The sequence below is a fragment of the Labrus mixtus genome, chromosome 4 (assembly GCF_963584025.1).
Source record: "Labrus mixtus chromosome 4, fLabMix1.1, whole genome shotgun sequence".
Classification (NCBI taxonomy): domain Eukaryota; kingdom Metazoa; phylum Chordata; class Actinopteri; order Labriformes; family Labridae; genus Labrus; species Labrus mixtus.
Genome location: NC_083615.1, coordinates 16,081,686 through 16,102,413, shown reverse-complemented (window position 1 = coordinate 16,102,413; position 20,728 = coordinate 16,081,686). Strand labels below are relative to the sequence as shown.

The window sequence follows — 20,728 nt, the reverse complement described above, 5'->3', positions numbered from 1 at the left end:
TATAATTAAAATGGAACATTTCACAATCATAAGCTCAGAGCAGGGTGCTGGAAAACGCTGATATGACAGTATGCTGCTGGGCAGTAACTCTTACTGGACCGGTGTTTGCTGAGTAGGCACACCATACTATAGACTGTTTATTTATTTGCAATACGGTCCACACTAACACTCGTTTGGGTTTTGAAATTGATTTCCTTCGGTGTGTTCTAACGGGTCATATTGTTTCAAATGGGGAACAGGTTTGTGGTGTTGCTGGTTTAAGCTGCACTTCTCTTCGGCACAGTTAACAGAACACTTTACTCTGTTTCATGTCCGACTGTAAATATCCAAAATGTCTCTAGACTCCGGAAGTTGAGCAGCCTTTCTTGTCGTCTTGTCGATGATGTTTTCTCCCTGCTTTGAGCTGGTACACTCAGCGTTTTTCGGTGTCGCTATCACTCATTTCGGCTGTGTTTCCATCACGCTCCAAACGTCTGTAAGCCTGCCCACCCCTATCCCTGCTACATGATTGGCTGTTTGTCGTCTTTATCTCCTTCTCTTTAATGTCGGGTGGCAACTACTGTTTGAGGCTCATTAGGGCAATGTAATTACACGTTTAAATCTATCAAACTTTTATCGATAATTTTTTTAATTGTTAACAGGTTTTAAAAATGCTACACACAGAAGAGGAAGCCTTTGGCAGTTTTTGAAGATAGCTACTGGCTTCACTGTGAGCCTCGGGATGACGTGGAGAGGCTAAAAAAAGTTGTCAGGCTGTTAGTGCAGCGTTTAATGTAACAGTATCAACACCAAGAGGAGACAGGCGTCAGGGCACAGAACATGTGACAGAAAATCTTCCATCCTCTTCTCTGATCTGTCAGAGCTCGGAGACAATTAATTGCAGCCGTGAAGTATTTTCTTATCTTCATGTAGATCAACAATGTCTTTAGCAATTAGGATCCCTCCCCCTCCCTCACACTGAGGCCTGAATCCTGCATGTCACCCTCTTCACATAATGAAGAGACGGCGGGTGTCATGTGTGGACTTTGCAATCTGCCCCTGACATGAGAGTTAGAGTATTAAATGGACTAACTGCCGGCTTTACGGCAGAAGAACACCGGCGTGTGAAGCCAATGATTACAGCCGCCCCAAACAAAAATGACATTTGTCTGACAATAAAATTGGATACTAACCTGTCTGAAAGCAGTCTCCATTTGCCTAGAACAAACGTTGGCAAACAGTTTGACACACTTTCCCCTTGAATGCAAAGAGACGGCGAGCCATCCTTTGGCTCTCGGTAATGGCCCCTCATTGTTGGCCGCAGAGGATGTGGCGCTATTCATACCGGTGGATGATTGAAAAGAAAATTGAATCCCTTTTGATGTGATAAATGTGTCTATTACTGCATTTGCACACAAAATGTCGGTGGAAATTATAGTGGGGAGGCAGGGCTCAGAGGAGAAAATACATAGGGATGGCATATTGGCTAGCTTTGATTGGAGCTGAAATATAAATATACTGTACCAGTGGATGTAATGAGTCCAAGCTCCCTGATTTTTCCACAGGAACTTCACAAATGAAAGGCCTTGACAGCCCCAATTGTAAGACCATATAAAAAGGTTAAATGTCTGCACAGCTCCCTCTCTCTTTTTCTCTTCACAGAGATGTTTGATAAAGGACACCAACAACTGTTTGCCCCTAATAAAAGGGATTTTCTCTTTTCAGAAACTTCTGAAAGACGGCAAGAACCTGGGCGGGGGCGAGGGGGGAGGGAGACGTGCAATTGTGGTGCATAAATGCTTTTCTGTGAAGGACAAACTCATTTGAAGTTGTTAAGTTAGTTGATGAAGGCGTTTCATTTATACGTATATTAAAATGTTTTAGCAGTAGATAAAATCTATTTTTTTATGGAAATGTATCTGATATGGGAATATTTAGAAAATAAAAAATAAATTTTTTACTTGATGTTGATTTGAGTTGGTCATGTTAATAATTTAGAAATACATACATGTTATTTACGTTTCTTTACAAGGGATTTTTTTTGCTAGAGTTCGCTGTAATGGACTGAGTGTTCTGTATGCATTAGAGAAACAAATAATTAAATATTACCTGAGAAAAAGAAAACATTTATCTAAACTTGTTCTGCTGGGCAAGTTTGTTGCAAAATGGTCCAAAAACGGTCGTCTCAAGGCAAAAATGCATCAAAAACATCACATTTTTCCAATTCTGAAACGGCTCTTAGGTTGCATCTCCAAGCATTACTGAGATTCTATTTACACTTATCATCTGTAATATACACTTCAAATGATCCAAATAAAGAGGTGGTATTGCACATCAATAGGGGCGGCTGTGGCTCAGTTGGTAGAGTCGGACATCTCTGAACCAAAAGGTTGGGGGTTCGATAATCAGCTCCTGCAGCCACATGTTCAATGTTTCCTTGGAAACATCTAACAAGTCAGTTAACTTAAGTACTGTTAGACCAGGTTGGCTGTGCCACCTATTAACAGCTTTTCTTCTTCATTAGATAATTATGCGTTTAAGGAAAACTGTGGGTTTGATTGAAAGGGCGCCTCAGTTAAAGAAAAGAGACCAGCAGAGGGAGGTAGCGCTATGGCGGGTCTGTACTGAACAATCACTGCATGCTGAGAGATAAATTACCAGCACGCTAGCTAGATGGAGCATGCAAAATCCACATGGAGAAATCAGTTGGTAGGAAATGGACTTGAGCTTATATATATATATATATATATATATATATATGATATTATATATAGCTAGTAAAAAAGCCAAAAACGGCACGTTGTGAGCTTTGCTGAATGCAACTGAAATGGTCAAGCAGGAAGACAGTTTGGACCTATTTTCTCTCCAGGAGACCCCCCCAAAACCAGACCATGTCTCATTTACCAGTGCTACTTAAATTCAGATTTTATGGTATTTATATTTTGTGTTACATGTGATGGGCCCACAATGCCCATCACATGTTGTGTCTAAGCTGTAACGCACTCGCAACGCAATCATCCACCACTAGCCGGGGCTGTAGCTCCATTTAATAGCTTCATAATGCTTTAAGACCTGATGTTAACCAGCACAGTTGGCAGAGTACATAATCGATTGGTAAAATGGAGATATAGTTGTATGTAGGCTGTGTCTTGTTAAACTAGCATATCAATTGCAGCAGTGTGTAAGCAGCGCAGGAGTGTGGATGCTTATGGTTAGCCATACGCTGCAAACCATTTTGATATTGTCTACCCACAGATGCTGTGATTCTGTGTTCAGCATTGTTAAATAAGTTGTGCTTGCGAGTTTTCTAACATTTGAACAAGTTTTTTTTTTTGAAGCAGCATGTGTTTTCAAATGTTTTAAAGGGGACGTATTATGAAAAATCCACTTTGAAAGTGTTCTTGAACATATATTTGAGTGTCTACTGACCCAATAAAAATGTAAAATAAATCCATCAAGTCCTTTGTTTGTGGTCTGCATAAGTCTTACAACACAGAGAAAAATGCTCCGTTTCAAATTTTCTCTCCTTGTGACATCACAGTGGGATTCTTGATTAAAAAAATACCCTCCCCTGGTATCTCCACCCATGGACTCCACCCCCAACCTAGAGCAAAACCTTTGTACAGGTCCGCCATTTTTATTCTCGCTACAGAGGAGTGATGTCTACCGGGAAAACTGAGGGGAAGCTCATTGCATTTAAAGAGACACACACACCAAAACAGAGCGTTCTGAGAGAGCTGGTTTATACAGGGTCACAAACTTCCTCTGGTGCTTGATTCATGTCATATTTTGACCAAAGCACAGCAGAGATGTTTCATTAAGACCACAGGGGACTGTTTGAAAAGGTGGAAAAGGGGGATGATATGTCCTCTTTAATTTACTGTAGCTCCTGTTAGTCCAGGATATCTTTTTAGGCTCACATTTGGCTGATCTCTGCTCTATTGAAATTTCCTGTACGGATTTTCTCCATCAAAATTCTGCACTGCTCCAGAACATTTGAATCTGAATTCTGAATAGAAGGAAAGGTGAGGATGTATAGATGATGTTATACAGTATATACAAATATGCAAATAATAAAAAATAGTCTATTGCTCTCCTCTTTTCTCCTTCCTATCTTTTGATTTCCACATGACGTTGAATAGATGTAGCTCATGTTTTATTGCTTGACTTCAGTGAAAAAAAAAATCTATCGTCAAAGCAATGTCAAGGAGTCTAGAGAAACTCCAGCAATATTAACTTTGTTTTGTTACTCTTTCATGCTGTCTTTAACACAACTGATACTTTGTTGATCCTTTTATAAATGATTAATTTTCAAGGCTCAAAGGCCCAAAAGTTAATGTCTGCATTCTCCACGTCAACAATCGGCAGGAAGGAGAAGAAAAGGAGCCAGGCGCAGTGAGTGAATGAGTCTGAAAAGTGTCAGAACAGTATATTAATGCATGCATGGGTTATTGTCTGTGTCATCTCTTTTCAGCCAGCCCTCTTGTTCAGCATTATTTGAGAGGTGCATGCAGCAACACAAACACCCACTCCCCTGCTCCATTCTACAGCCTGACCCTTACATTTTTAATCTCCACACTCATCTCTCTTTGAATGCACAACATCTTTGATGATGAGACGTCCTTTGATGGCAGGCGAATTTCATTTGCGTCTAAAAGCTTGCAAAGTATTCGGTTCAAGATGATCACCGCATTCGTGACTTCTAGGCAATTACTGTAATGATGCAAAATGGAAAACATTGGCCCAACATCTAAATAATTTAACAGGCTGAAAAACATGCTGCTCCAATGTTTATGAAATTTTCGTTTTGTGTTTACAGAATGATCATGTTGAGATTTTCTGTGGCATCGAAGGAGCATAAAAGGTCATGTTTGAATGAAGTAATTGTTTGATGTTTAAATGGGTCCTCTGGATGTCACCACCACTTGGGGCGGACAATAGACTCCACCCATTAAAAGTGGTGCTGCACAGAGGCCAAAAGTAAAGCATCTGAAAAATATTAACAGAATCTAAACTCATTTTAGTGGCCCCATCTTTTGTCGTTTGCATACTTTTAAGCTTGACTGAAATTCAATGAAGGAAACTGTCACCAAAATTCTGCATAAACCTTGTGGGACTTGCCGCAGTGATGTTTGCAGCTTGCCCAGTTTGTGATGTTGGAGCAGCGTGGAGGGGCATCAAGTATCTGTGTTGAAATGACTGCAGAGAGAGAGAGAGAGAGAGAATCAGTTTAAGCAGAGAGAATATGTGGAGCTCAATTTGGAGACAAGTTTTCTCATCTTTGTTCCAGACAGTGTAGACTGTTTAAACATCTAGTCATTAAAAGGTAATTAAATTGAGGACTTTCTTTCTTGCAGGTCACTGGCACTTGAAATGTATATTATTTACACACAGAGTGAGGAGTTTTAGTTATTATACCACAGATTGAAATTAATACAGATGCTTCAATGCACTCAAAAAATGTGCAGGGTTATTTCATGTTCAACCATATGCAAATATTTTAATGTGCTATATGGTGAAAAACATTAAATATGACCTAAATATATCTGCTGCCTTTTTAAACAATGTAAGGCATATTTTGACTCGATTGTTCAACTCTCAGCTTACGCATGTGAGCTACAGCTAGTTCGTTTTTCCTTAGCTAGCCTTGTTGTAATATGATGATGATGATGTTTCTAAGCTGCTCTCCTTTTCCTGTCTGCTATATATGTATATATATATATATATATATTAATGCCTGTAACTACTGATTCCAGGTCAGTGTAAGCCATTTTCAGCATGCAGACCTTTTTTTTGTTCTCCATAGCAGATTACGACTAAAGCATTTAAACGAAGGTATCAACAGAGAGAATAATCGGCGCGAAACTGGCAGACAAAGCAACAGAGTCCGCTATACAGTACGGCGCTATATAATTTGCCTTCATACCAATGCTACGTGTAGTTCAACAGAATCAAGAACTAACTGACGAACAGAGAATATAATGCAGAAGTTAAATTACGTGCACAGAGATCGTAGCATCTAGTGCATGCGATCTATGCACCGTGCATCGGTCACAGGATATAAATATCACCACCCCCTCCCACTGATTTGAGGTGCATTCTGCAGATAATGTCCTGTTGTATTCTCACATCAGCTAATTTGGCATTTTAGCGGATACTCCAGGTAAAGTCCGAGTGAAAAATATGACTGTTTGCGTTCACACATGCAGCTCCTCCTGGTAATATCTGGAGTTTTTCAGGAGTTTTCTGCAAGTGTGAGAGCGCTATTAGAGTAATGTGTTTGACTGCTCAAACTGAGTGTTTTAAACAAAGAACATGTACAGGACCAGATCAACCAAGAGATAAAATGTGCTGCGTCTTTTCAACAGTGGTCGCAAAAATCAAAACAAACTGAAGATTTCTAACAACAGAATTAATTAGTAATTTTATGTACTCAGGAATTTTCTTTTTTATATAAAGGTGCATTATGGTTAAATGACCAAATAGAAGTCTTGAGAGAGTCCGGTTTAACTGGAGCACGATTGTTACAGAGAATGTAACTCCATGTTTGTTTTCCTTGGTTGGTTACTTTTAGTGTTTAACACTACACCTCCCTGCATAGAGCTCTGACCACCAGTGGTTAATGTGTAAACTCTGCAGTGCGGCCGTGAAGATGCCCATAGGAACATTGGCCCCTGATAAGCAAGCTTGACTGCTGAGTCACTGGACACACGCGTGGACCATTTCAGTGGATTGAGATACCACTGATGGCTCTGGGGTTATTCAGATAAAGCAGATCTTGGAGCTTGTTGTTGACTTTTTTGGTTACTTCATTGGATTTTGTGCATTTGGCTCTCCAGGTTCTTGACAAATGTTTGGATGATGTTTTAATGGACTGGCTAAACTGAACATAACTCAGCTGTTCTTATAACCAAGTAGGACTTTGTTGGAACAGCTTCTCAACACATTCTGGACTTAAAAGTTTGGAAGGCAAAGACTTTGAATCTTAATTTTGAAAATGGACAGACGTTCTGCTTGTGTTGGGAATCCACTTCTACATGTGGACATCCACATTGATGAGCAGGAATCTCTTCGAGGAATCCTGGAGCTCCTCAGCAGACTCCGTCCTCATTGGAAGGCAGAAGACGTTCAGATTAAGGCAAGTGATTGTTTGGTTGACCCCAAGTTCTCAGCACCAGTTATTCAATACTGACTGAATCTAATTTAAAGGTACTCATACATTCACACAGCAGAATTTTCTATGACTTTATAGTCAAGGTTGAAAGGTTAGATGCTCTTGTTATGTGTCTAAGACGCAAATCCTGTAAATGATGGATTTTCTGACAAATTTGTATTTTCCCCACTTTAGAATTGATCATCATTTTTAAAAAGCCAGTACATGGTGACGATTTGTAACATCAGGTCATATTTCAAACTAAAACAACGAGCTGGGAGCACGTTTGTTAATTGTGAATTATCAGCATTTTTTAAAAATACGTTTTTAAAAGTGGATGGTCATTTTAAAAACGACTGTCGGAACATTTAACTTCTGGTAAGTCTGTTTTGTCTTTACCTGTTTTACGTAACATGTATTAACTTTGGCCAAGCTGACCTCATTTGCTCCTGATTTTCCGAGGAGGCTAGACTGCAAATCCTGTTTTAACCCTTTAATTAACAGTCACATCTGTATCATATACCGGCATCCTCCTGAGAAAGATGTTAAAACGTCTTCTCACCACTACAAGGCGCCAGTGTGCAGCACTACTGAGTTGCCCATTTCTACTTCGGCTCTCATTGGCTACAGAAGCCTAGGATAAGTGGTTGAAAGGTTTTTATTGGCCAAATGAGGTTTCAATCAAAAGGTCAGAGTCAAAGACTGTAAATATTAAGGGATGAACCGTGAGTGACGTCACCCATCTGTTACTGCATGGGGCTTCGGAGTCCCATTGATGGCAGTCTCCTTGCTGGAAATCCTGTCTCAAACTAACCTTCATTCAACCTAACAACAGGCTAAGAGCTGGAGCTGAGGTGGATTTTTAAGCCTTTTGACGAACTGTTACATGACCCATCTGTCAATCAGGGCCGCTACGCACCTTATCAACTAAACAATCGAGACATGAGATAATCAGACCTATTTGTTTTAACCAGGCTGGAAACCTGTCAATTTCTGGTGTAAAAACTTTTTTGAATGGATGGCTTTCAGGGCTTCTGCAGCCAACCCCAAGTGGACACTCGGCGAACTGCAGGTTTTCTGCACTTATGCATTAGCTTCATTCATCCACACCGGAGAATGCCGTTTAGTTCAGCTGAGAAAACAAATGGCCTGTTGTTGAGTATGTTGTGGAGATCAATCACAAAGTCGTTTAAACTGAGTGTAGCTGAAAAGATTAAACATCAGACACACCCACAGAAAAAGATTGCACACCATTTCATACAATTCAGGGAAAACAACCCATAGATGCTACGCTGTTTTCAAACATCTTCATGCAGCATGTGGTTGGCATCCAACTTGTTGATTGGCATCTACCCTTTTCTTTTTTTTGCAAGTTTTGATCCTCTGTGTAGCAGGATGGATTACGTTCTTAATCCTGTTTTTTTCAAGCACAAATTTTGGTCCAGACTGCACACTAACAGATTTTCTATTTTTTTCATCTTACCCCTTCTTAAACACCTACAAACTCTTTTTTTTTTAAATTACATTGTGATCATTTCTTAAGATTTATTCTAAGGAACACAAAATAACAGCATGCTTTTGTATAAATGAAAAATACATTTTCCAACAAACCTCTGTACATACTGTATGGCAAAAACACATTTTAAAACTGCAAGATAGTCGAAGGTAACTGGATACAACAGTAGACCATATGATTATTATTATTTTCATGACCCTGGGAACAGATGAGCAGTGTTGTCGGAGCAGCTGTTCAGAACACAATAATCCCTTTCTGGTCCCATGTGCAAACACAAGGTCCAATCTTTCAGAGAAATAGGGTTTCTGTTTGTCAGGTGACAGCGCGTTGGGTGAGTGACCTCTCAATCTGCAGCAGGTCCAGAAATGTACACAAAGGAGTGGATGTTTCCCTTCAGTCCTTGGACCCCAAGCGGGTCCTTTAATGATGTATTGTGTTCACTTGTATGTAAAGGAAAATACATTTTCTTTTGGTACCGTACTGTCCGCTAGGGCTCAGGAAAAATCAATTCAAGTATCTGGAATTTTTTATCGAACGATTTAAAAAATATATTTTTTTATCCCTTGGATACATAAATTGTGACGCTTTACCTGTTTACAGAAAAACAGCCCTGGTGAGCTGAGGCAGCAGAATGAGGAGAAAAGCAGTGCATGCCTGGTTTTCTCTAAACCCCCTAGTCTTTCAGATTAACGCTACAAAACCCTGTGTCCACTGAAGGCGCTATTTGTGCTGGCAGCGCCCAAAGTGCTTCTCACTGGCACTCATTGCTTCCAAAAGTGAACTTCTGCTTCCCTCAGTTGTGACTCTTATGTCCGTTTTAAAAGCTCCATGTTATTTTCTTTTATTCATGATAACGTCGCCAAGGTAACACAGCAGAGAGATGCTTGTCAGATGATCGTCACAGAGAAAGTGAATTTGTGGAAACAGATGGCCTGGATGCTGCAGTGGAGTGTTTGATAGACTGTAAGTAAAGGGGGCGGCAGTAACTCAGTCTGTAGGGACTTGGGTTGGGTACCAGAAGGTCATCGGTTCAAGTCCCAGTGCGGACCAAAATATGGAAGTTGGTCTGGTAGCTGCAGAGGTGCTAGGTCACTTACAGAGTCTTCCATGAAACGCCCAATCCACAACCGCACCCCCCAAGGCCTGCCCATGGTAATAGATTTTATTAAATTTTTGCATTGCTTGTTTAGCACTATAGTATAAAATAGGTTTTTTAGTAGGTCTGTAAGATAATGGCTAAATGATTATTCAATTTTTAATCACATATTTGAAGTTCCATTACTTTTCATTTCAGAACAGTTTTTGTTACGCTTTTATTCTGTGTTTTGTACTCTCTTAAGCTAAGTTTGCTTTCCTTCCTGTTTGGATCCAAACCTGCTTTTACTTAGCTGAAATAAAATAAGGAACTGGTAGATATTTGATGTCAGAAGGTGGATATATGTACTTTAGATTCATCAACTGAGCAGTGTGGGAGGTTTTTTTTAAGTCAAATGAGGCATTCAAGGACTCCGAGTTGTCAAGTTTTTCCATCACTTTGCCTGAAAGAACACAATATACAGTGGGTTAAAGATGGTGTGCCAAAAGGGACAAAATGGCTCACGATTAATGCAATTAAGCTATTAATGCTTTAATTTTATTCCTGACCTTGATGGCATCACGATCAAGGCGGTGCTGACTTGGACAGCCCTAGTTTTGAGCTCAACACTCTGTTATATATTTTTGAAGATAGGGATAATACATCACACAGTAAAACTTAACTGACTTGTGAAGTAATGCATGGAAATCAATGGCAAAAGGAAATCATGTCAAAGGCAGAGTTAGGTAGCAAATTGTCTCTGACTTCACATCATAAATACTTTATCAGATGTCAAGGTGGACGTGTTTGTTCTTTCTGCGTCTTGATGAAAAGCTGTTGTGTGCTGAGTCCGTCTGAGGCTCAGAGAGCAGCTCAGGGACTGCGGCAGAGAATGAGATAGAAACCACTGAATGACAACAAAAGCCCGACGAGGCACACACACACACACACTGTGGAGGGAGTGTGATCTGTAACAGGTTCAGCGCTCTATGTTCAACATCTGTTTAACCTTCATTAACCTGCTTTTGCTTTTATACCTCGACACATTTGTCTGTTTTTTTCACTTACAAGTTAAGCCTAGATTAATTCACTTTCTCTTGTGTTTTTTGATTCAGTCTAAAGAAACATCAATAGAACAACCCATAACTCAAGATGAAATATCATTCGAGAAAAACGATCTTTCTTTTCAGTCGTTCAAACCCAATAATACTTTGACCTCTGATCAACATGAATCTGGATTTGCCATCAGTTTACTTGCCTGTTGTCTTGTTGTCACCATGACAACAGAATTTCGAACTTGGATATGATACTTGTAAAAGTCCAAAGATATCTATACTTGTTCTGATACCACGGCAACAAATATAAAAGTCCTTGTTAACCAATATCGGGTAATTTATTGTCTTTAATTACCAAAACATGCAGGGAAATCCCTGCCATAAACTTAGATTATAAAGGGCATTCTCCTCTTTTACAGCATTTTGTGTTGTCAGAGTCTTATCATCGTTATCTGTAATGTAACACTAAAGAACCACTTTACAGTCTTCTTAGAAAATCATAGTTGATTGAAGTTTAATGGGCTCTTCAAAGACTACAGAAGTGAGTTCTTAAGAGCCGGCTAGCGGTCTCAGATACTCAGGTGGGGCCCTTCTGTTTGTTCCTGTAGGTTAAGGGTTAAATCTAAAGGAGGTCGTGTTTTTACCTTCAGGGCTCATCGGCTGCGGAACAACCTGCCTGTGGAGATCAGGCTCAAAGAATTAGTGACATCTTTTAAATCAACCCTCAAAAATAGTATGCGAACAGTTAGTAACCAGAGCCGATGTAAAAGAGGGCAGTCACTGTTAAACTCTATAGAGAGAGAGCTGTGCCTGTCCATTCAAATTCACAAATTGGTAAATACTGATGTTTTTAATGTCAAAGTCAGACTGTTTTCAGGACTTGGATGCAATTTCAGGTCGTAAAAAACAAGAAGTGACTCAATAGTGGGCCTGTAAGATTTATATTTTTGTTCCTGTAGTATCCAAACAGGTACCAATATCATTAGATTTTAACTGTATGAAGTTTCAAATTCTGGTTTTGTGACCCTAGTTCCCTTAGACTGTTTAACTGCTGTTGACCAGCTAAATGTGTACTCCGCTTTGTGATTTCAGACCTTCACTGAGGGAATCACCAACCAGCTGATCGGCTGCTTTGTGGGCTCTCTGCAGGAGCCGGGCTGTGTTCTGGTGCGTCTCTACGGCCGCATGACAGAGCTCTATGTGAACAGGGACCGGGAGGTGGAAATGTTCCAGGTGCTCCACGCCCACGGATGCGGTCCGCAGATCTACTGCAGCTTCCAGAACGGCATCTGCTACGAGTTTGTGAGAGGGACGGTGCTGGACGACGAGCTGCTCCGACAGCCCTCCATCTACAGGTCTCTGCCAGAACAGCTTTTAAAGTTTCACTCATTTCTTTTTGTGAGCTGGATGTGATCAGAGATGGTGAGCTGAGCCTGGATGAACTGTTTGTTTTAACATCTGAGTTCAAATTCCCAGTGGTAACTGGCATGAGATTCAACTTTACCCTAAAGTTTGCCTTAAAAAAGTGTATTCGGTAGTATAAAACAAAACTGGAAATAGCAAATAATTCTAAAAGAAAAAGTATTTGTATAACATCATTATAAAAAACTATTCAAAATCATCCAGATCTTCAAATAGAAATCAATGTTCTAAAAAAAACACACCTTTTTTGATAAAGCTGGTCTTTATTTATAATAATAAAGTTTTTAATAAATTTCTGTTATGAACCAAAAAAAAGTATCAAGCACATTAAAAATTGAATTTGAAGGCAGTGTTATAAAGACCGTTAACGTCATAGGATCCTGTAAATTAAATATTAGAGCATAGAAATTGAATTTATTGAATTAAGATATCGTTCATAAAGCTAGAAACATGCACTGAGTGCTATTCTATATTCAATTGTTTGGTTGTATGAAACATGTTTGTCTCAATTCTATACAGAAAGAAAACAGAAAAAGATCTAAATTTGAGCTGGCTTGACAACGCCTTTATTATAAAACAAGGCAAGGCATTTCAGGCAACCGACTAATCAAATAAAAACAGTGTTACCCTTGCGAGTCAGCACCAGAATTCCTCGTCCTTTTAACCACTTAATACATTTCATGAATGTAGTCCCACAATGCTGATTACATGTTGTGTCGAAGCTGTAGTGCAGCCACCTGCCACAAGATGGGGCTGTAGCTCTGCAGGTCTCCCCGCTCCACTTCCTGGATGTAAACCAGCACTGTGGACGGATGTCATCTTGTAGGAGCAGCGTCTTTTGGAGAAATACGTGACCACATTTAGTAACAGGCATGAGGACGTTAACCTGCGGGGAGGGCCAGTTGCTAGCACTGCTAACGTTAGCGACACTCTGCAAATCAATTTTGACATTGTTGACCTGCAGAGTAATGCACGTCGCAGCTGGCTGCGGCTCAGCGGTAGAGTCGGTCATCTCTCAACTGGAGGGTCGGAGGTTCAAGACTCTTAACCCCAAGTTGCTGAATTAATTCATACTGATGGTCAATTTACTCAGCAGCCTCTGCCATCAGTGTGTGAAAGTGTAGGTGTGACATGTGGTGTAAAAGTGCTTTGAGTCGTCAGAAGACAAGAAAAGAGTTATACAAGCTCAAGTTTAAAATAGCCGTCAATTTAGTAAATGAAGGCTGTGATGAACAGTTTGAACAGCAAATAAATAGACTACATGTATGTTGCATTTGACAGATTTAGCCGCGTTTATTATGCTCATTTTAGACGGTTTTCTGAGCATTTTCTCACCTTTAGTCGACTTGTCTGAATTTTAATTTCAGTTTAATCAACAGGGAAATGAGTTGCTGGGAACATCCCTACTCTCAGGTCCATGCGGCAGTCAAACTTTAAACATTCATCAGGTTTATTTAGATTAAAGTGAAAGCCTTGAACATCCATTCACTCGGAAAACAGTTGATGTATGTTGCAGGTCATTGGTGTGTGATTGTATGCGTGTCCATATTTATGTTGAGCATTTCAATTGTGCTGACGCAGGTGTTTTTTTATTATTATTTCAGCTGAGTCATGTTTCAAATTGAGCAATGTTGTTAAGCCGTGCCCCACATTTAATTCATCATCCCCATGATAACATGATCGGCATCATAACTCTCAGCTCGGGACGGAGGGACACAACACAGCCAGCCAAGGCGGAGCAGTCAGGGCCACGACACACATCAATCACCTCGCTGTGCCTGATACCCCGTGTGGGGGAACCCAGAGAACTTTATGACACGACTAAGAAGCGTAAAGAACGAGCTCTTAAGTAGTCAAAAGGTCACGAGTGCAACGAGGCCCATTTTTTGAGAAGCAGAAGAAGATAAGAGCGCTAAATGGAAAGGGAGTTGTGTTGCTCCTCTGATAATGGTTGTTTGTGCAATAACAGTGTCAGCCAGGCTCATCTGACAAAATGTTTTCTCTCTGCAGATTGATCGCGGCTGAGATGGGGAGAATCCACTCCATCCAGCCAAAATGTGGTCGTCCCGTTGAACCTCTACTCTGGAGCAAAATGTCCCGCTTTCTCACACTGGTGCAGAGCAGCGCGAACAGCAGCTCGGCTGAGCAGCGCTGCGTGAAAAGGTACCGACAAAATGTCTCAAAGGATTTCTGATGGTCTTCTGAGCATTTTTTCTCCTCAAACATTCAATGTCTCTGAATATTTGAAATGCAACCAGAGCCTCCAATAGCTGTGCAGCAGCACTAGGAATGATTTTCTCTTTCACTGCTCACTCCAGCTGTGGCTTCGCTGAGCCACATTACATTTTGCATGATCAGTTTTTTCATGATGTGTGTTTACAATAATTTCCAGATAAAAAACCTGCAACACACAAAGTAATGTGGAGCAAACAGAGAGAGAGTTTGCAGGTGATGACAAAGAGTGGAGATTGTTTTTCTTTTTCAGATTTCTGCAAAGCTTAAGCCTAAGCTTTCCTAAGTCAGCTCTGGAATCTGCGTCACTAAGTATTAGCAGGACATGAAACAGAGACAGTGTGATTTTAATGACATTTTCTGTAGGTAAAAAAGCAAAGTTTTACAGCTGGTCAATAACTTTGTATGAAGTTTGAAATCTTTTTTTTTGTGGCTAACAGAATTTTGGTTAAAGAAATGAACCGCCATCCTTAACCATGACAACTATTAAACTGTCAAGGATAGATTAAATTAGAAAGTACTGCTGACAATCGATTGAAGAAAAACTAATTACAGACTTTGTAATTAATTAATAGCAGGTAATCGTTATTAATTGATAGTATGAGAAGGATTTTATCACAGGTCGAAGAAGGATCAAACTTTTGTTTCAGAAATGTAGAATCATTATCCACCATCGACTCATTCAGAACTCCATAATGTGCTCTGAAGATGTAAAACCATAGACTGTAAATAATAGTGGTGTAACCCATCTGTTACTGCAGGGGCCCTTTGTAAGCCCTTAGATGGCAGTCACCAGGCTGAAAATGCTGTCTAACCTAACTTTCAGCTGAGAGCTGGAGCTGAGGCGAGTTTTTAAGCCTATTGACAAACCATTACATTGCAATGGGGGGTGTATGTAACTTCTGGGTCTTGTGGAGCCAACCTCAAGTTGACACTTGTGCAACTGCAGTTTTTTTCCCAAGCGGCAACCCCCGGTCTTGAAAATGAAGCCAATGCAGAAGTGCAAAATCCTGCAGTTCCTCGAGTGTCCGCTTGAGGCTGAATGCAGGAAACACTGAATGTCACAAACACATGACTGGAAAAAAAAACAGTTTTTACAGCCTGGTTAATATACAGTTTGTTTTACTTTTCAACATCAGAGGGTGCCGCCTGTGTAAACCTTGGCCACAGTAAGTATGAGGGGGCGGGTCCTAGCATGGTCACTTGTTCTATCAGGTGAGGGATGGATTGATCGAGATGAGAGAGATGTCTCTTTTTTTGGACAACACTGAAAATAAGATCAGTTTGAATATCCAGCTTGTGTTGGGAGGCTAACTGATCATCTTCACGTCATCTTTTTGATGGAAACCAGCAACATTTTCCACATCTCTATCTTTCAGGCAGCAGCATTTCCACTGATGTCTTATCATTTTCTCACATGCAAAAAGCACATTTATCAAACCTGCCCACCTAAACCTCAACTTTTAGCAGCTGGAGATCAGATCGGGTTTGCACATTCACCTCTCTCCCCATGTGGATAGAGCCGCTCACACTGAGCTGTCATTGGTCTGAGGGAGGAGGCGGGGCCTGCGTGGCATTGACATTGCGTTATCTCTGACAGGGGTTCACAGGGTTAGAGGTGAGTGGGGGGCTTTCAGACAGTACAAAGAAACAGAGCTCGGCCACAAGCTTCCTGCAGAGCTCTCCCTTATCGGTCAAACGTTCAGACATGTTTATGTTTGTGTGGAGGGGTCGGAAGTCCACGCAAACTCAAGCCGGAGAGTCGCTTCGGAGCGGCTGGAGTTTCATCTTTGAGTTTTATCAAATGGACCAAAAGCAGTTTAGCTCCAGAGAGAGGCTTCTGTTAAAAAAACAAGGATTGTGGAGGAGACAGTCTCTTATGATAAGACGTCTGAGCTTCTTGGATGCAGACGGACAAAAGTCCAACAAGTTCAAAAGAAATCCAGTTTTGCATGTCTTTAGTTTAGGCAAAACCTCAGAGATCAGGTTTGTGCAATAACCTGACCTCCAACATCTTTTAGTTTTACCGCATGGCAACACGTCCGATCTCATCACACTCACAGATTAGTGTCCAACAAGAAAAACGCTGAGAGATCATAGATGTTAGCTGTTTCTCTGTGTATTACATCGATGACAAATCAATTACCAATTTAATGAGCAATGGATTTAATCTCCTTAAAACTATGATGATGCCAATCGTTAACGTCAATGACGGTATGTGCTGTGACCCGTCTTCTTCCATATGCATCACGTTAGAGAGTAGTGCTACATTAAAGACAAATGCAGGAAAAATTAGGAGACAACATGAGGCGCTGATGGCCTAGTGGGTATACTATGTGCCCCATGTGCAGAGGCTTTAGTCCTCATCGCAGTGGCTGTGGGTTCTAGTCCGACCTCAGCCCCTTTGCGGCATTTCAGCCCCCCTCTCTCTCCTCTCAACGCTTCCTGTCTCTCTTCAGCTGTCCATATCTTAAAAAAAAAAAAAAAAAGAAGATAAAGAGACAACATAAAAGTCAAAGTAATCTTTATTGTCATTTTTTTTGTCATGTGCTGGACGTACTTAAAAATCTAAAATAACCAAATATGGATAAAGAACAGATAAACAGAAGTACAAGATTATATGCAAAAGATGTGCATTCAAAAAAACAACAACAGCAACAAAAAAGGTGCATGGACATGAAATAAGCATAAAAATGAATGTAAGGCACTAACTAAGTGAAAAAATTGAATTTGTGTTTTCAATCCTTTTGTCTTTTTAAAGTGACTCGTGATTCTGTGTTACTGATGAGAAGTTATAAAGTCTTTATAAAGTGACATTAGTGTAAAGTGTTAGGGGCTTTTGGTTTACTGTTCAGCGGGGGGGGCGGGGGGGGGGGGGGGTTGGGGGGGTAGAGAGAGACAGTAGTAGTTGATGTATGGTTGAAATAATAAAATAAAGCATTTACATGAAGTAAACGTGGACTCGTAGATTTATTAGAGATTTAAAAACATTCAGAGTAACTGAAGTTAGACGTTCAGAGGTTATTCCTCTCTGCAGATAATCTGAATCTTAAAGCTTTCTTTTCTTATTGTGCAATTTGTTCTTCCCCAAATCTCAGAGTTCACACATCCTTTAAGATTAGCAGAGAGGATCAGTAATGAATGGCTTTATTAAAAACACACACACACACACACACACACACTGTCTGTGCAAACATGTACTCATGCTGGTAAAATAATTTACAACAGCGAGTTAGAAAAGTGCAGTTTGTAATGAATCTGAGTGCATCATGACACTCACTGTGCAGCAGATTAAGACTTAACAAGCATTCATGACCAACAGATCAAAAAATAAATAAAATGTTAGACTCGACAAGTTTGTGTTTTATATGAAGACGTTTTACTTCTTTGTCATCAGGAAGACACAACAAAGGCTAATCTTCTTCTTTGAGTCACATTTATACATTAGCTTTTTAAATCTATCTCAAGAGAAATTTTTAATTCAAATATTTTTGTCAATTTCTGCTGTGATTAAAAAAGTGTGGATTGAGTGACTTCTATTTTTTGGAGGCTTTTTAAAGGATGGACAATTTAAATTTTTGTGGTTTGTAAGGATTTTTGATACCTTGATACTTTTTGACAACATGTGATTTAACATGATAACATCTCAGTTATTTTAATATTTGATCAAAAAGAATGAAAAGGCACCAAAGCTTTAAAAAAAAAAAAAACCCTCCGATCTTCAGTCATAACTAAAAGCTGCTGCAGTCAAGAAAAGAGAGAGCAACGTTCAGACGCTGTGCAGGAGTTAGCCTGACACAAAAATTGAAAACAAGAAATCATCACAAGCTGGTTTCTATGACTTCTATATTTGTTGCCGTAGTATCAAAACAGGTAGTAAGACCTTCAAGTTTAAATATGAGGTACCGTGAAAACCCTAAACCTGACCACATATAGTGGAGAAACACAACCTGATATGACCTCAGACAGTGACTGTAAGAATGATATGATTATGTTAGAAACATAAACTGATAAGGAAAGAAACTCTGACTCTCACTTGAGATATTTCATACAATTTCTGAAAGGATTATTTTTATCTTATTACTGAAGGCCTTTGTCTGACTTTACATCGACTATTTTCTTTATTTTTTAACTGAACTGTCTCTCAGTGCGGAGCCGTTTATAATCATGAGTCACAAGTACTTTAAGAGTCTTTATTTGCACAACGTGTTATTCTTTGCCTGCTACAATGTGACACCAGAAGTGACGGGTTTATGGTTGAATCAGGACGCTCTTTAATGCGGCTGAAGACTCAGACTGCACCTCATTATGAGGCCCAATAGATGGTGCTATATTGTGAGGCTTTTGTGTGAAGGAGAGTCCACTGCTGCTCAGACACAGACGAGAAAACAACTCAGAAAAGATGAATTAAGAAAATATAAATAATTTGATACATAAAATAATACATACTGTTGGAAAAGAAAAGTGCTAAAGCATAATTTATGAGAGGCTAATTTATGGTTAAAACTCACATCTATGGAGTGTGTGTCTGTTTGCATATTTACTGGTCTCGAGAGTGCATGACACACACACACACACACACACACACACACACACAGTGAGAATCAAGAGGGATAAAAAAGAGGTTTTAAACAGGCATCAGAGAAACTTTTGTGCTTGAGAATGTACGAGGGGCTGCTATGAATGTGATCTTCAGAGGAAACGGTGAAAGAAAGGCAGAGAGGGAGAGAGAGAGAGAGAGAGCGAGCAGGAAGAGGCTGCACCTGCAGAGGAGGTCTTCAGCTCTCAAGCCACCCGCTGTGCAAAGAAAGAGAGAGAGAGGGAGGCAGCTGCACGGCTCAGAGAGAGAGAGAGAGAGTGCACAGACCAAGGAGTCAGAGAGAAAAGCAAGAGTGCAGCATCTTCTTCTCCTCCTAAAAGGCCCCCTGCTGTGACTCCCGCTTGCTCTCCCATGAATCGAATAAAACTGCAGATAGGGGGAGAAAAAAAAGAATCAGCAGTGCTCGGCTGGTGTTTTGAAATCATATGTAAATAAGGCACATTGATAATGAAGCGCCAGAGGAGGAAATTCCACTAATTACCTTACAGAGACTTGACAAGGAGCAGGAGGCGAACGCACTTGACGCACTGTCTCGCATGAAAAGGCCAGAAAAAGAGAGAGGAAAAGATCTGATGGCAAGACGACAGGTTTCCATTTCAAGTCGACGCTTCAAGTCTTTCATTTCGCTTTTTGCGACTCCTGGCAATCGTGGGTTTCTATGATAAAGTCGAGGTTTTGTTAGGTTTTTAAGAAATGCAAAGGGTTGAAAAGGAATCAGGGTGATTCAACATTCTACTGTTTTTGAGTTCATCTCAGAAAGGGGATCGATGAATTATGCATGTCAGAGGGGGTCGAGTTCAAAACAAAGATCTGGTAGGCCGATACGTTTGAGAGGAACACTCTGACAGATATATTCTGTGCAGAGATTATTTTCTCAAGTGCTATTTGGAATTAAATTGTCAGTATTTGCACAACTAGCACAGTAAACTTTACTTCATAAAAAACAGATCTCAGCTCAAGCAGAAAACTTCTATTTTCCAAAGGATGCATACAGTATATTTTTGCACACTCGTCTGCAGGCTAACAGGCAGATATTTTAGATTTTGACGTCCTTTTTATTCAATCAATCCTCCCTTGATAATTCCAAAGCAGAGAGGAAGACGAGAGGAGATGTAGAGAAATGAGCAGTGCTGATGAGGATGTGTAGGAGAGTTGTTTAAGGCAGCAGAGCCTCTGTATCAAGACGATAAACAAGGCCGGGCTCCTCTGCTTTTATTGTGCGTTCCTTACAGGCCTCACTAAATTATGTCTGCGAGTGTGTATAATACCAGAGCGTCTGTTTGTTCCCCTTTGAATAAATAGGTGGTGTTGAAATAGAAAAGAGAAACATGACAGTTTGTTGGGAGACGGGCGCTTCTTCTTGTGCAGCATTTACTCCAGACGTCCAAGGACGCTCTGTGTGATGAATGGAGTCCTCAGGAGAGAGAAAACGAGGCTTGTGACCTCTTGTGGAGGCTCACTGAGCTGCTGCAGTTTACAAACATCTGGAGCCTTCTTAGTCTTCAGTGTTTTCAGGCTTTAAGGAAACTTTTTCTCACACTAGAGTCGACATTTCTCTAAATTCACACAAGTTTAGTTTGTCTTTAAGATGCTGCAATGATGCACATTTGCTTTATATAGAACTTTATTAATTTTCTTTTTTTAAATAAGGACACCATATTAACCCACAGGGGTTTCTACAGGTCACTAAAATGAC

General features: G+C 40.2%; 1 protein-coding gene across 2 annotated transcripts in view; it reads left to right on the top strand.

Moving 5' to 3' along the window:
- The first annotated feature begins 6,972 nt into the window (after nt 1-6,972).
- LOC132972906 (ethanolamine kinase 1-like) overlaps nt 6,973-20,728 on the top strand; it is a 33,832-nt gene continuing 20,076 nt past the window's right edge. For both annotated transcript variants that reach the window (XM_061036047.1, XM_061036048.1), the window contains exons 1-3: nt 6,973-7,117; nt 11,871-12,133; nt 14,211-14,363. In XM_061036047.1, the coding sequence (XP_060892030.1) occupies nt 6,977-7,117; nt 11,871-12,133; nt 14,211-14,363 (557 nt within the window). In that variant the 5' untranslated portion in view covers nt 6,973-6,976. The remainder of the gene's footprint in view (nt 7,118-11,870; nt 12,134-14,210; nt 14,364-20,728) is intronic.